Source organism: Diadema antillarum, unplaced genomic scaffold (assembly GCF_040938485.1).
Source record: "Diadema antillarum isolate AM-2024a unplaced genomic scaffold, OU_Dant_1.0 seq00000381_RagTag, whole genome shotgun sequence".
In the NCBI taxonomy this organism is placed as follows: Eukaryota; Metazoa; Echinodermata; class Echinoidea; order Diadematoida; family Diadematidae; genus Diadema; species Diadema antillarum.
Window position 1 is genome coordinate 612464 of NW_027271379.1, and position 16062 is coordinate 628525.

The following is a 16062-nucleotide window of genomic DNA, read 5'->3' on the forward strand; positions in this document are numbered from 1 at the left end:
AAACATTATACCATTTACATGAACAGACAGCAGCATGCTTCATTATATACATTTTTAGTAGGGGGAAAAAAAATTGTAGCAAACCAATGAATACTTGGTTAGTTTTTACATGAATACCACTTTGGAGAAATAGAAGACAAAATAAACATAGCATGCTTTTAATAGACAGCTTCTACAAATAAGAAGAGGAACAAAATAAAACTTTCCTGAAAAATGTTGAAGACAAAAAGGTAATCATCAAAAAACTGCAGATTGGGTAATGAGGGACTTTGCTCAAGAGTGTTTGTACCCTGTCAGTTTAGCAACAGAGCATCTTTTACCTGCTGAGAAGTCTTATCCCAGGCATAATACAAGTAACAATACTGTAAAAGTGGAAAATTTCTAGGTGTTGAAATTTTCTCGCATTTCTCGCAACCAGAAACTAGCGCGAAAATAAAAGCCCGCAAATATTTTTGCTTGCTATATGTTCCTGTGCGTGACGTCTAGATTCCGCAGAATTAAAAACACGCGAAACTCTTGTGACCCGGCCAAGTACGAAAAATTAGTCACGTGAAAATGTTGATTCCACTTTTACAGTAACTTGAACAAGTGTCAATGGAGAAGCGTGTTGTCGCAAAATCAGCTTGTCCTCTATAGGGTAAGAAATCACTTACAATGCAAATATGGACCTACTTCTGATGTCTGATCTTCATTCTTTCCATTGTGGAATCCACATTGCAATTCTAATACATGTATTTTCTTGTATTCTAATGTTTTCCATTATTTGTTGAAGAACAAATTACACACTGTAAAAGTTGGATATATTCTCACTAGTGGTTTTTTGCACTCTAAAGTAGGATCAATTTTTGCATATTTTCAAATCTGCGGAATCAGGCGGTATATATGACGAGCAAAAATATTCATCTGCTTTTATTTTTGCTGTAGTTTCCGGTCGGGGGAAATGAGTAAAAATTTACACACCGCAAAAACTTCCACATTTACAGTGTACCTTTGCTACTTAGTATTACACCATACTTCACTTGCATGTGACAATTTATCGTGGTTTTCAATATGATGAAATAATAACTGAAAATTCTTGAAATCTTCTGTGGTTAAAACATTATAATTCATTTAAAAATTCCTCAAGAAAGATGTAAAAAAAATTAAGGGAACAAAAAAAAAAAAAACAAGTCATAGTGCATCATCTATGGATTCAATGAACAACAAACAAAAAGATGACATTTTGCTGTTAAAGCTACAATACACGAAAGGAAATCCATCACCGAGAAAATATACAGCATGAACTGCAAAATGAAAAGTACTATACTTGTACATCTCTGTGGCCGGGAGATCACTGTCCCTGCTTTTTCTGTGTATCATGCTTACAGCCCAAAGCTGTCGTTTTCAATTCTTTTGTTTCTTCGATCTTTTCATCTTCCTTCGCATGGCATTAAAGGGAGAGATGGTGAGATCCCAACATGAAACAGTGACAGTGATGATGGCTCGGCCGCAGGTGTACATCTTGGTATGAAGATTTTTAATAGACAAACTCAAAAACAAATCCCCAAGCCTATTTATCATAACATTGTTTAAGGTCTGTTGAAAGTGACATAGACTCATGCCGACTATCGTTCTATAGGTCGTATATAGTGTGACGCATCTGACGCCGACAACCACCAAAAAGTTATATATCCATCATACAGGACTGGCTGGGAATGAGCTTTCATATGTGGGTGAGATAGAGGGGCTGCGTAGAGAATGCTTACATCATGATAAAGTTTGAGCCTAACACAGTAAGTCTGAAATCTATTAAAACATTTCAAGAGTTTGTTTGCAAAAACCGATAAGTCCATATTTGCCAAATGGAGATATATGCGATTAAAGGTCAAGAAAAATAAAGAGAATAATAAAAAGATTTTTGCTTCTTTTGACCATAACTTAAAAAATATACCTTTATATGAAGTGACTGATATATCACTTAAAAGGTATTATTTTGTACTTTATGACAGAAATCGTACTTCAAAATCTTCAAAAATGGACTTACCGGTTTTTGCAATCAAACCCTTCATTTGCTCATAAAATACATTCCTGGGTCCTGTTTTATAAAACTTGTTATCCATGGCAACTGCCACATTTCTATGACAAATTTGCTCTCAGCCAATCAGATACAACGATTTCAGTAGCATATAACAACTATCATAACTTGCTATTGATAACGTTTCTACAAAACAGGACCCTGATTAAAAATCTTTCTTTTTTTTCGGGGAGTGTTTGTTTGTTTGTGTGTTTTCTTAATTGTCATAAGAGGAGAGACAGGAGGATGTGGCAAATTGATCTGGGGCTTTGTCAATGGTGTGCACAGGACCTTTCCCCTGACCCATAAATTCTTATTTTGGATACAAAAACACATCCTCTGTTTGCTCAATTTTATTTCCATCAAATGTTGACCTATGAATTATTGAATGGACAAGAATAGAATCGAATTCCAGTTGCCCACAAGCAACCCCTCAACATTCCAGCGTATTCCCAGCCAGAGAAATTGCGAGAGACACTCTTCTACTCTTGACGGAAAACGCCCAGCCACAGGGCCTGGAGGAGCATGGCCGCAATCATCACGGTGATAGAAAACTGTGCCGTCATCTCAGCTCCACCTGTTGCGCAGTAGAGGGCCTCGAGGTCAGTGAGGTACTCCTCACTCAGCCACGTGTCGTATGTGTCGCGGTTGCCCACCTCCACAAGCCGTTCGGTCGAGTCCTTGAAGAGCAGGTTGCTACCGCCGAAGTCTGCCGAATCGAACATCTTGAACTGGTTTCCAGTGTCACTGCCAAATTGCTCCTTAATGGCCATTTCAGAGGCAAAGAGGGGGATCACAAAAGTACGATAAAAACCATTAATGATCACAAATACCAAAGATTTTAGCAGCATAATGTACATGTACATATTTACAATAGAAACAAATTATCCATTTGTCTATCAAGTCCAATGCCAAAAATGTGAAATGTAAAGCTTCCATACCATTAGAGCGTAGATGCCAACACCATAAGAAAATTCAAGGTCCTGATAACAGATAATTGTACAGATGTTTTGTTTTGTAAAAAAAAAAAAAAGGATATGTGAGTTTAAATTAATGACTAAACTGGCAAGTACATATGAAAAGTAAATAAAGGAATAGAAAAATCAAGGGCAAGAAACAAAACACTACAACCATGTCTACTGGTTACAAGCATTCTGGCTCAATACTTGAAAGTACTTTGTAAGTACTTACTAATTATGCTAATTTATGCATAATATTTGTGTGCATCAGATTTTAAGCCCTAAATCCCTAAATAAGAAAGAGAAGAAAGAAATACGATATGAATATCATTGCACTTTTCTGGAAACAGGTGCAGATCAAATGAAAAAAAAAAAAATCTTTACCTGAGCCTGGTTGAGCAGGTTCCAAATCTCCATTTTCTCACTGTCCGTCTTGCCGATGGCGGTCACCACAGTGTGGGACGGAACTTTGGCCAAGTTGCAGGACATCCACTGGTCGACTGGCGCCCTCGTTCCGTCCAGGCAAAGCAGCTCGTAGTCGGCGCTGCGGAGATTATCGTTCCAGCCGAGGCCTGGGGTCTGGAGATCGGTATTATCAGGGACGGTGGTGTGCTTCACAAAGGCAACGTCTCCTGCACTCGCAGCCAGGCATCTGTCAAATTACGGAAAGAAAATTTAAGAATAACAATTATTTTGTCACGAAACCATGAAATCACTCAAAATCAGCAACATTTCAAACATTTATTGACACAAACAGTATGTACCAGACACCACACATACTCATATTAACACACAACTATAGATGGCGCTGCTTCTTGGCCATTATAATTACGGGCAGAATTATGCCAACCACAAGTTTATTTGGTTGAGAATCGGGTTTTGAGTGTTTCGGGCAAGTTTGTTCATGAGAAATGCTATCCTAAAACACTTATTGAGAAAAAGAAAAGTAGTAAGGCAAAATGTACAGTGCAATGTTGCAGTACATCATCCAAATTCAGAGTGAGTATTGAATCAATTTTTATTGTGGAGTTTAATCTTTGTAAGGTAAATTTTTGTTAAGGTTTCTAGGTCGAGAAGAACTCTGTACAGGAGCACCCAATCCATTGTACAACTATACTTCTCATCAATGTGAGGTAAAGATTGATCATTCAAACTTTTAATATGGATACTTAGGTTGATTAGTTCAGGTCTGCCATTATTCCCACATTCAAATCAGGGAGATTCCATACAGCAATCATGGGGATATCTGTGTGTTACATGCATTTCAATGGGCAAAATTAATTCCCAAATCAGGGAAATTTTAATATTCTCTTATTCAGACATGCAGATTTCGACATTTTCAGGGAGACTCCTGCAGAATCAGGGAGACTTGGCAACTCTTGTAGTTTTCATTTCAACTGATTGACAATTTGTAATTCATGGATGCAAGTACGCATAAATTATTCAGTGTTTTAACCCATATCGGGCCATCTACAAGATATTCCGTAGTTCGTCCAAACGCCGCAGGGGCCATATACGGGATATCCCGTAGTGAAAGAAATGACATATAAACGACGTCATTCCAAAGTTCTTTCACCTTCTAACCTTTGACAACATATCCCAGAATGCTTTGCTACACCGTCTGCAGAGACTCCAACCCCAAGCACCTTCTGATCTGGAGATTCTCCCGCCCGAAACCCCTATCAAACGGGAGACTGCAAGTTGATGCGTGCGAAGCGCGAAGTTCCTAGGGTTCTAGATGTTCTCTGGTGCTATCTAAGGCTTATTTTGTCGACATACGATAGCAACGGGAGAACGGGAGATTTTGCAAAAATGGACTTTCGGCGGGAGATCTCCCGTCGAAAACGGGAGAGTTGGAGTCTCTGCGTCTGCAATAATTCAAGAAGGATTTGTCAGTCGAACCCCAACAAATTCGTAACAATCATTGAAAAAATGTGTGTTTAAATGGAATAACGTGAATAACGATGAAGCATCAGTGGGTGCTATCTACAGGTATACGGAATGCTCGATTTTGGATTTTCTGCCGCAGTTTTTGGGGAGGTTTGGCGATGATTCAACTGTGATAATAGTCCCACATGTACATCCACATGTATGTACAACAATTGTATGATTCAGTCGAAACTGAAAAACTGTAGAAGTGTATCTATAATCATGACGAGTTTCGCTTCAACAAACACTATAGGATGCACACATTATACTATCAATTTCCCGTGCACTCGCAATGGCTTCATCGTCATAAACATAAACATAAATCTGTAATTATTGTATCAATGGTCATGATATTTATATGTCTAGAAACCTGACACTCCGATCATTTCATTTCGGGTACTGCATGTGTAAAATTACAACATTTGTTATTTTTAATCCATGAATGAAAGCAAGCAAACAAATTGATTTCGTAATTTTGGGATGACTACTTCACTTCTATTGAGTACTATGACTGCACTGTGTATCAAATGGCAGCATGTCATTTTAACCCTAAAGGGGTCAGGGGGTGGAGTCCGCCCCCCTTGACGTTTCGTGCTACAATTCTGTAACGGCAGAAGGCCTCGTAGCGATCCGGGCTTCTTGACTATGTTTGTTCAAGTCTCGCGAAACTTTTGAGACCAAATTTGCAACGTTCGTGCATACTTTTGCAAAGCCACGCCCATTTTTGTAACGGAATGTCGCCCCAAAATGGGCACAATTTTGTGATTTTGTGTACATTTCCTATGGAAAACAGTGCTCTGTCATGAAAGTCATATAAACCTGATCATTTTTTTTTAATATTAATCACGTACATTGATTAATTTTATGCTAGTTACGGTAGAAAAGTGGTCAGTGACAATTTTCAATAAAAAACAAAGAAAAAACAAAAGTTGAAAAACAAAGAAATACATACGAAATTCTGAAAACAATAAAATATATAAGAATTGAAATGAGTTTTGGAAGTTTTTGTGATGTGCAATTGTTGAATATGCTAAAACAGATTTACAGATCAAAAATTAGACTCTCAATGCTCTTAATTAGACTAAAATATGATCTTGAGCTTAATTTGCATAATAAATTAATTAAAATTAGAAATTGATTGTTTCAAAAAATCTGATGACACAATCTTGTAGATTATGATGTAGGTCTCATGCATCAACTACAGTGTACCTAAATAGCCCAGCCTAGTTAGGGTTAAGAAATGCTGAATAATTGTTGCTTTTGTCGATGAAGGGCCATTTTTCAGTCGGTTGCAACAGATCGGTCATGCTGTGCAATCTAATGCAATGCCAGATAACCCTGTAGATACAAATGTGTACCAGTATGTTTGCCTAACACAAGCCAAGAAAGATGGCCATCATAAAGTTTCTCTTGCAACATCATACCTTTGACTGAGATGTGGCAAGACTTTTGACAGAATTATATTTCATGGGTTACAGGTATATATACCGGTACTGCAATCCCTGTTAGCATTCTTCATTCCTTGCAACAAACAACAACCAAAATAATATGTTGATTTTGATTTTTTATTTCGACATGATGAAGTAGTGAAAAATACGGCCCTTTTGATAACACAGGTAAAGAAAAGAAACAAGAGACCCGGGGGTCACGCGCTCACCTGAGTATCGCAACTTCACCTTCCATGCATTCTTGAACACTCTTACCTGAGAACATTGGAAACTTATGGTGGAGGTAGCTTTGAGAGTGGGAGCATGGTATCCATTTACATATTCCATCACACTGGTAAAAAATACCTACCAAGTACACTGTACTTTGTAGAATGTTGGATTATGCAGCTTGGGTAAAAAAAAGACTTAAAGCCCTATCACTTTTGATTAGAACTAGAGAAAAATATTTATATAATATTGGATGGCCTTGAGATTGATACAAGGAAATATTGGACGAGCTATAAACAAATATTGGACGAGTCGAAGACGAGTCCAATATTTTGCTTAGCGAGTCCAATATTTCCTTGTATTAATCGAAAATAGGACATTCAATATCATCATTATTATCCTACAGAGGATTTTAGCAAAGAATGTTTTCACTTTGGCCTACCCTTTCTGTCTCCGACTCCGAGTGCTGTTCCTACTGTGTAGTGATCCTGACATGGGGTATGGTACATGTACACTCTTCAGTGCAAGTTAATCCACTTCAGTCTCTGATAAAACAGTATACAAATGACGCACAGGTCTGAGTGCGTCAGTCGGAATTGTGTGCATAAGGTAACTATGGAATGCTTAACCCACGAGGCGAAGCCGAGTGGGTTTAGGCTAAATTCCATAGTTACCGCATGCACACTATATTCCGACTGACGCACGAAAAGACATGTGCGTCATTTGATTTATAGAATGGGTAATTTTCTTGTCAAAAACCCAGTTTTCTATCGTGTTACCCGATGACAAAATTACTGGATGCATTTCCTTTTGGCATTCCGTAAAGGGCATGCATACCCGTACTTACCGTTTTTACTGGATGCATGGCCAGCCATGCATAAGTTTTTACTGGATGCATGGCCAAGCTGAGTGCGCGAACGTTTGCTTTAGTGCGCGAACCTTTGTTACAAGTACGCGTACTCTTGCTAAGTGCGCAATAACATGTTTACCAGTGCGGCCAGTAAAAATGAACACATAGCTCTCGACCAATCAGATCGCAGGATTCTCGCTACCCATTCTATAATGATCTATGTATCCAAGGTAGCCGTCATGTTACTGTTAGACCGAGATCTAGCTAATTTAGACCAGAATTAGATGTATTAGTATCCGAGATCTGAGAAACAATTCACGTCACATCTACCGTAGATCGTGAAAGATCGAATTAGGCTACTACTACCACAACTAGGCTCTAGTCCTACTGTGCTGTATGTAACGTACTTGTACACACGTACGTACATGTACAGTAACTGTAATATGCATATCGCGCATGCAAATGCAAGCGCAGCGGCGGCGGCCGGCTACATTATATCGCGCACGGGCTATCTAGCAGTAGCGCTGAGCATGCAGAGCTGCAGATCAATCGTCGCCTTGCGCCTGCATGCACAAAAAAAAAATGCAACTTGTTTTCATCAAACCTAAATTTAACTTCCTGTTATGAAAGTGATATTTTGAAAAATTGTGTGAAAAACAATTTCAACTAATTGATATATGAAATTTATTTGTATAAACACAGAATTTTAGAAGAAACGATATTCTAGTTAATTCGTGATTGACCAATCACAGACGTTTTTACTTCTTATTTCAGGTCATCTCGTATATATCTCAACCAATCACGGTGCAGTTTATAAAAACTTTGGGGAATCCCCCTCTTGCCGTCCAATATTTTAAATATTGGTCGCCTCGGCAAAAAATATTGGTCGAGTTCATCAAACTTTTTAAGTGGGTTGGAGGTTATGAGGTGCGTCGACAAAATAACACTTGTATTTGGGCTCTAAAAATCCTCTGTATGGATAATAATATTGAATATTCAATGATTTAGGAGGTTTGGACCCATTGGGGCCCCCAAGGAAAGCATGATGCCCATTCAAATACTTTGAAATCTTATCCCCATGGGACTACCTGCCAAGTTTGGTGAAAATTAGTGAAAGGGTTTTCAAGAAAAAGATGAAAATTTACAATTTTGGTCCAAATTTAGGCCCCCTGGGGCCCCCAGGTGGAGCATGGTGCCCATTTGATGGAATTGAGATTCTATTCCCCTAGGGATGCTACCTGCTAAGTTTGGTAAAAATTTGTGATAGGGTTTTCAAGAAAAAGATGAAAATTTAAAATTTCGGTCCAAATTTAGGCCCCCTGGGTCCCCCAGGTGGGGGTTGGTGCCCATTTGATGGAATTGAGATTCTATCCCCCTAGGAATGCTAACTGCCAAGTTTGGTAAAAACTTGTGATAGGGTTTTCAAGAAAGAGATGAAAATTTACAATTTCGGTCCAAATTTAGGTCCCCTGGGGCCCCCCAGGTGGGGCATGGTGCCCATTTGATGGGAATGAGATTCTTTCCCCCTAGGGATGCTACCTGCCAACTTTGGTGAAAATTCATAATGGCATTTTCAAGAAAAAGATGAAAATGTACAATTTGGGCCCCATTAGGACCCCTTCCCACCCCTTTCCCCTGGGTCCCAAGGGGGGCACCCCTGATTCCGCCATGAACAAACTTGAAACTACAATCATCAATGTACTACATGTAATTCATAGTATTAGCTTAGCTCTATCCCTTCTGGTTCTAGAGAAGAAGATTTTTTAAGATTCCTTAATTTTGGGGGGTTTTGGCCCCTCTGGGGGCCCCCCAGGTGGGGTATGGTGCCCACTTGAACAATTGAGATCCAATCCCCCTAGGGATGCTACTTGCCAAGTTTGGTGAAAATCGGTCAAGGGGTTCTCAAGAAGAAGATGAAAATGTAAAAAGTTTAAGCACGACGGATGACGCACAACGCACGCCGGACGCCGGACGAAGAGCGATCGCAATAGCTCACTTGAGCCTTCAGCTCAGGTGAGCTAAAAAAAAGGAGTGAAATACGAATGGGGAGAAAGAGAGTTATTTCAGATTTATAGGCCACTTTGCATTGGATATGACTTGGGAATAAGGGAGAGGCACACAGGGCCTTGCGCCACACCCACTTGAAAGCACCGGAGTAATCATAGTAGGGCTCCGCAGCACTCCTCGCACAGTGGTCCGCACCCTCTCCTATGCATAGATCGCAGAGGCTAGATGGATTGTCACCGTTCGGGTCATACTTGGAGGATTTGGAACCAGGCGCGCAACTCTGTGAAAAGAAATTCCCTGGACAGAACAAAAAGATGGTGTATGTGTAGATGCGATGGCAGAAAGACAATATTTCCAGACACAAACTCAGCTTTCAAGGCAGTGATGGGTTATTGGTATGTTTTGCTCATGATGCAAAAACTCGCAAAAACCAATTGATACTGTAAATCACCAAATGCCGATGAAATTTTCACTCACAATTCTGTTCCTTTCACATACATGTACAATGTAATTTGCATTGTTTGGTGATTGAATATCAAGCATGGTTTCTTCTTGGATTTTCGTGTACAGTTTGACCTTGATTATTCGGCCTCCTTTTGTCCGGAAATCTCTATTTTCCGGACGCGTTCACGCAGTGAAGGCCTTTTTTTTTCATCAAAAAATTGAGAAAAAACAGTGACTTTAAACTCAATTAAAATTTCTACAAAACTCACACGATTTACCTACAATATTCCCGACAGAACTAACATAAATTCACACCACATTATCATCGTAAAAGTAAGGGACCTCAAAAAAAATTTGCGCAGGCTAGCATAAATTACACCACCGTTGCGGGGTACGCTACACTGTACCTGCCTAGCTGCCAGTGCACTGGGACGGCAGCTTGGACAGCAGCTATATACATTAACATTGTGTCTCCCATATCCGGCCAATTCGCTTATCCGGATGAGCGCCGGTCCCGACATGGCCGGATAATCGAGGTCAAACTGTATATTCAAGGCTTCATTGACTGTTCTGTGTTCAAAATTCATGAATGTACAATAACATAGCTACTGGTCAAAAACATATAGCTACTGGTTATTTGAAAAGAAAATAATCAAAAATCTACTGTCGACTCCAGATGAGATTCCTTGGCTGGGTGTGTACGAACAGAGGATAGTGATAAAGCCGTACACAATGCGTTGCAGGGATTCTTGAATATTGACCGATTCCGGTTTGTTGAGAGCAGCAGACAATTTGTGGCACTGGGCGCAGCCATTAGCTCATTTTGCGGTGTCCTAGCCGACCCCCCCTCCTCTCCCCCATCCCCCGGGCAACATGTTTATCGCACACTTGTAACAAAGATTCGCGCACTAAGCAAGTGTTCGCTCACTCAGTACGAGACGCCTATTGGCTAAAGCAACCATGCATCAGTTTTTCATTCCGTGCGCGTGCTAATGTAGGGAGAGGGGTGGGAGAATGGGGGGGGGGGGGGTCAGCTGAGACACCGCAGTAATGGCGCTGCCCATGCCAAAAATACACATAGCGCGTCACAGAATCGGTCAATATCCAAGTCTTGTTAACCTTCCCACTCAATGTACACAGTGTATCCTCACAAATTAAATGACAATGGGACCTTCCACAAAAATAACTTAAAAAAAACCCAGTGAATCAATTCTAGTACTATTTCAGGATATGAAACTATCATTACACACACTGTACATGTATCTTACAGAAAACCCCATCCGATTCACAAGAGGATCTTTGTGAACATGTCAAGAATCCCTTCTCTCAAAGTTCTGTCCACTGTAATCAGGCATTAACATGCAGTTCCAAGAGCATCCTTGTGCTAAACTTAGAAGAAACAGACCCACGGCACACTTTACAGAAATCTACATTTATCTGTGACCACTCACTTTTTTTTTCTGTACAAGTGTCATGATCTTTGTATTGTCTTATTTTGCGATGTATCTTTGTATGTTTTATGCCAAGTGTTGAATAAAAGAACTGGACTGAAAAAAAAAAAAACTGACTCAACCAAAAAGTGTTGTTGTTGTTTATCTAAATAATTGGTAAGATGTTATGTTTTAGACCCTGAAATAGCATTCAGACAGATTTATCAAATTGAAAGTTATCAATGCGGAAATCCAATTGTATTTTTTTTTTTTGGGGGGGGGGGGGGGAGGAGGGGGGACATTCTGTACACTGTAAATGGTCTTTAAAGGGTAGAATTCCCCTCTCTTCAGACAAGCAAATCAGGGCTTTTGGTTTTGACTCTTGACATGTGCTGCATTTTGGAATTTATGACATGGCACCTACACATACCTACAGCTTTAGGGACATTGCAGCCGGTGTCAACCACAATGTCGCCTTGTTTGATTAGCTGACCGACTGGCACGTTCCACCCCGACGTCTTGCCGATGCCCGTGTGGCAGGAGAGTCGCTGCTCGAGATCGTTGATGCCGAACTCCGTGCCAACACGAGCAACTGCCACGGCCCAGTAGCTGGCAGCGCCTTCTCCGTAATCCTCACCAGCAACCGGCACAATTTTCTTCTCACGCCCACCAGTATAGAGATCTCCACCATCGACAGTTAGGACATCAGCATCATCAGCTGGAGATGAGAAAATTGAAAAGTGGGGTTTAAACAGCCTCATCTAAAAGCGCAGAAAAATAAAAACAGCAAAAAAATAAAAAATGACTAGATATATCGCTACGGCTACTGATATGCCTCCGCCATAATGCATGGTTCTCCTAATAGGTCTATAGTACAATGTCTTGACAATGTGTGATGACAGTTTCACACAATTGGCAAAATATTAAAATGACAGGTTTGACACAAATGTGCTGAATGTTCACTTTCCTAGAACTAGGTTCAATTGGATGAATGATTAAAATGTCAGAGTGCAGGTATTTGGGGAACTGATGATTTTTACTTGACTTTTGACCCTTTTATAAGTTTATGCATTGAGTAATTTTCAAGGTACTGAGAAAAAGTATAATTTCAGTATCAAATGGGAAAATAGCATTATCTAAACCTGGCCTTTGACCTTTGACCTCACAGTTCCAAAGAGAATCACTGTTAGGTTGAACATGCATAAATATGTAAGTTTCATGACGATACCTTGAGTTACTTTCGAGATATGGAGGAAAAAGTGCAATTTAGCACTTTCACTTGACCTTTTACCTTTTGACCTTTGACCTTTTGGCAAGAAACTTCCCCAAAAATATATATTGGGTAATACATGCCATACATCAAGTTTAAAAAAAAAAAACCTTCAGGCATATTGCATTTTAAGGAAAGTAGTGATATTTTGAGGAGTTGACCTTGACCTTTGACCCCCTGACCTTTGACCCATGATCCCCAACTTCCCTAGATAATCACTGCCCATCGGTACAAGCATATATACTAAGTTCCATGAAGATACCTTGAACCATTTGTGAGATATGGAGAAAAACATGAAATTTCAATTTTTTTTTCTTCACAAAATAACCTATGACCTTTGACCTTTGACCCTGTGACCCTAAAATCCACACAAAGTATTATCCCCCAAGGATATACCCTCATACCAAGTTTGATGTAAAACCACCACACGGTTCTTGAGATATCGACAAAAACAAAACGGGACGGACGGACGTACGGACGGACATACGGACGTACGGACGGACGGACGGACGGACGGACGGACGGACGACCCGAAAACATAATGCCTCCGGCCACTTTGTTGCGGAGGCATAAAAAATAAAAAATCTGTCTGACGAATGTTCATGTTACTGCCTGACATTTTAAAGTTGAGAAGAGGTAATCTCTTTTTGAATTTTCCCACCTTCACCACAGGAAAGGGCTTAATGTATGACTTGTTAATTTAGTACGTAAAACACATCTTTCAAATACACTGAATGTCAAGTAAGGAAGTTTCTTTGCATACAACTGTGCCAGATATCTTTCCATTTATACCAGATGAACAGCATGAAAAAAAAACAACAACAACAATACGAAGCAAAGTCAGTTTGGCTGAAAAACACAAAAAAGTGAGGTATATATTAAATGCAAACAGACTCAATAATCAAACTATCCTGTCAATGGGTTTTCAAGAGACACATTACTATGATCTGTTGTCGACAGTTGGATTTGTCATCCTAGATCTTCTGTCTTCTGGCACGCTTGACAGCATCTGAATTTTGAAGCCAATTTACGCAAACGTGTGTTTGTCTCTTGACTGGAACATGTCTTGCTGTTTCTCTATATTTTATAAACTACAGTGTAAACGTGTACCGGTATATTCCACAAGTTTCATATCACTGAAAAAAACTTCGCAGTCTGAAAATTGAACAATCAGAAAGTCATCATTCCTCAACAAAATCATGATGATTTAATTTTCTTGAGGTATGGCGGCTGATGTGCATCATTTATTGAGATGGATTTGACGTACAAGCAAGCCTGTCAATGCAGAGCTCCGCGCCGCCTTCTTCGTAGCAGGACAGCTCCGGGGTGAGGCCAGCCGCGCTGAAGGCCGCCTTCATGCTACGACATTTTCGGGTTTCGTCGATGGACGTGGTGCACCATCTCAGTGTGTTTGGCGGACACCTTTTCAGTCCTGCAATCCAATGTAGGCAGTCGGAAGAAAGATGGTGGAAAAAATGCATTAAAATGATAACGAGACAATGGAGAAGGGATGAAAATTCAAAAGCCAAAAATGCTCTATGCTCTATGCCTGTAGAACTGTCGATTATTGCTCTGAAATGTACACGTATGCATAAGAACCAGGTGAAATACCACTGTAAGAACAAAATTTCAGTTGTGTATTCCAACAAAGAAAATGTAAAATATTGGCCAAAAAGGTTTGCTGGGTTGAGACTAAATGGCTAAATAAGGTGAAGTGGGAGTAGACCAAAAGATAGATCACCCCAATCAGACTGGGGTCCACAACAACTTACCATCAATAGTGTTGGCATAGTCACCAAGGAAGGTGCGGTATGTCTGGGGAATACTGAGGCTCTGGAGCGACTGGGTGGAATCCTTAAAAAGCAGGTCGTTGTGATCTCCAGAGTCAAACATTTTGAAGCCATTTGTGTTGTCATCAGCGCCAAATAGAGCCTGGGATATAAAGAGATTTACAAGAGGGCGTTTAAAGATTGACATGCAAGGACGGCATTTCCCAACAGCTGAGTCTTCTGGTTCATTAAACTTTTATGTGTCACGTTCGCACGTCCGACTTGGTCGACAGCGCGCCAACTTTGCATATTCTGCTCAAACGCGGCCTAACCAATCCATAAATTGCCAAATGCCACAGTACAAGGTACAGTGTAAGCATGTCTCCCGATTCAATTCCTATCACATGTAACTTGCATTTATGTGTTGATTTACTATCAAGCAGTGTTACCTTCTGAATTTGTGAGTAATTTATAAGTTTCTGTCACTGTTTTGTGTGCAAAAGTCATGCCTCTTCAATAATGCAGCTACTGGTCATTTGAAATAATCACAATTACAGATTTGTCATACACTTTATATCACAGTAAAACTTCGCATTTGCTCATTGCATGTCCAGGGTAACCAAAATGTATAAAAGTTATATCGATTTGAATAACAGAATGTTTTCTGAAATCATGATGATGTTGCAGTCTCAGAATAAAATGGCACACAGGGGATTTACACCATGGCACATAAAGAGTGAACCTTTAATATGTTCCTGGGCACTTTTGATACTTCAGTGTGCAAAGCTGTTTCATCAGCACTCAGTAATCCATCCAAACTTGTCATACATTCAGAGTTGGACCAGGAAGGTGGTACAGAAGGAGAGACAACTCCTACTCTCCTATGAAGTCATGCACTTAACTCCAGGTGGAAACCAGGTGCTTTGACAAAAGAGAGCATCACTAATCGGGACTAGCGCTCTCACATCTATAAATACCTGGCTGCCCCTACTGCAATTCGCTCTCTCTTTTAATGCAATGGCAACAATGGATTTGTGTAGCTTGAATTGGAGCAGCGAATCAAAATGCAGTGCAAAACTGACAATTTTAACAGCAAAAAGTTCAAAAGCACACTGGAACACGCTTTAGTGGAGTACCAAGTACTTTATTTGAAAGATCAAAATATCCCAGATTGAAAGATAGAAAACTTACATGTGGAAATGTGTGCATTATAGAAAAATATCAGGTTTTTAAGAGGACCCAATTTTCATTTCATTTCGATTTGCGCATTACTAAGAAACTAGAAATACAAGTTTATAATATTGAATTCTTTCCTAAACTTTCTAAATCAATTTGAGTATTTCATTTAAAATTTTACGGTGAAATAAAGCTTGTAATTCAACGTAAGGTGAAATGCGTTCTTCGTCTCCGAACTTCGTCTTGCAACTAGAGCGGTGCCAAGCATGACTTCAAAGCGTAGTGGAATGCTAGACATCCCATTGTAACGCCTTCATCCCAAACATGTGTTTGCATGAATTACGAAGAGTTGCCACTCCATCTCTGTAACAACTCCCTGGTTGGACCAACCTTTGCAATCCACACTGTGATACAGTCACATTAAACAGAGAAAGTACAGAAACAGCAATATGATAGGCATATCACAACATCTCCTGTTGTGTCTATTGCAAATTCAACTTTGATTCAACCTCCTTCACCT

General features: G+C 39.9%; 1 protein-coding gene across 1 annotated transcript in view; it reads right to left on the bottom strand.

Moving 5' to 3' along the window:
• Positions 1-2051: 2051 nt before the first annotated feature.
• The window catches only part of LOC139731590 (melanotransferrin-like), a 60021-nt gene continuing 46010 nt past the window's right edge, over positions 2052-16062 (bottom strand). Inside the window, exons 7-12 of the mRNA XM_071642479.1 lie at positions 14370-14529; positions 13865-14029; positions 11758-12045; positions 9588-9750; positions 3397-3664; positions 2052-2814 (exon numbers count right to left, since the gene is read on the bottom strand). Of these exons, the coding sequence (XP_071498580.1) occupies positions 2536-2814; positions 3397-3664; positions 9588-9750; positions 11758-12045; positions 13865-14029; positions 14370-14529 (1323 nt within the window). The 3' untranslated portion in view covers positions 2052-2535. The remainder of the gene's footprint in view (positions 2815-3396; positions 3665-9587; positions 9751-11757; positions 12046-13864; positions 14030-14369; positions 14530-16062) is intronic.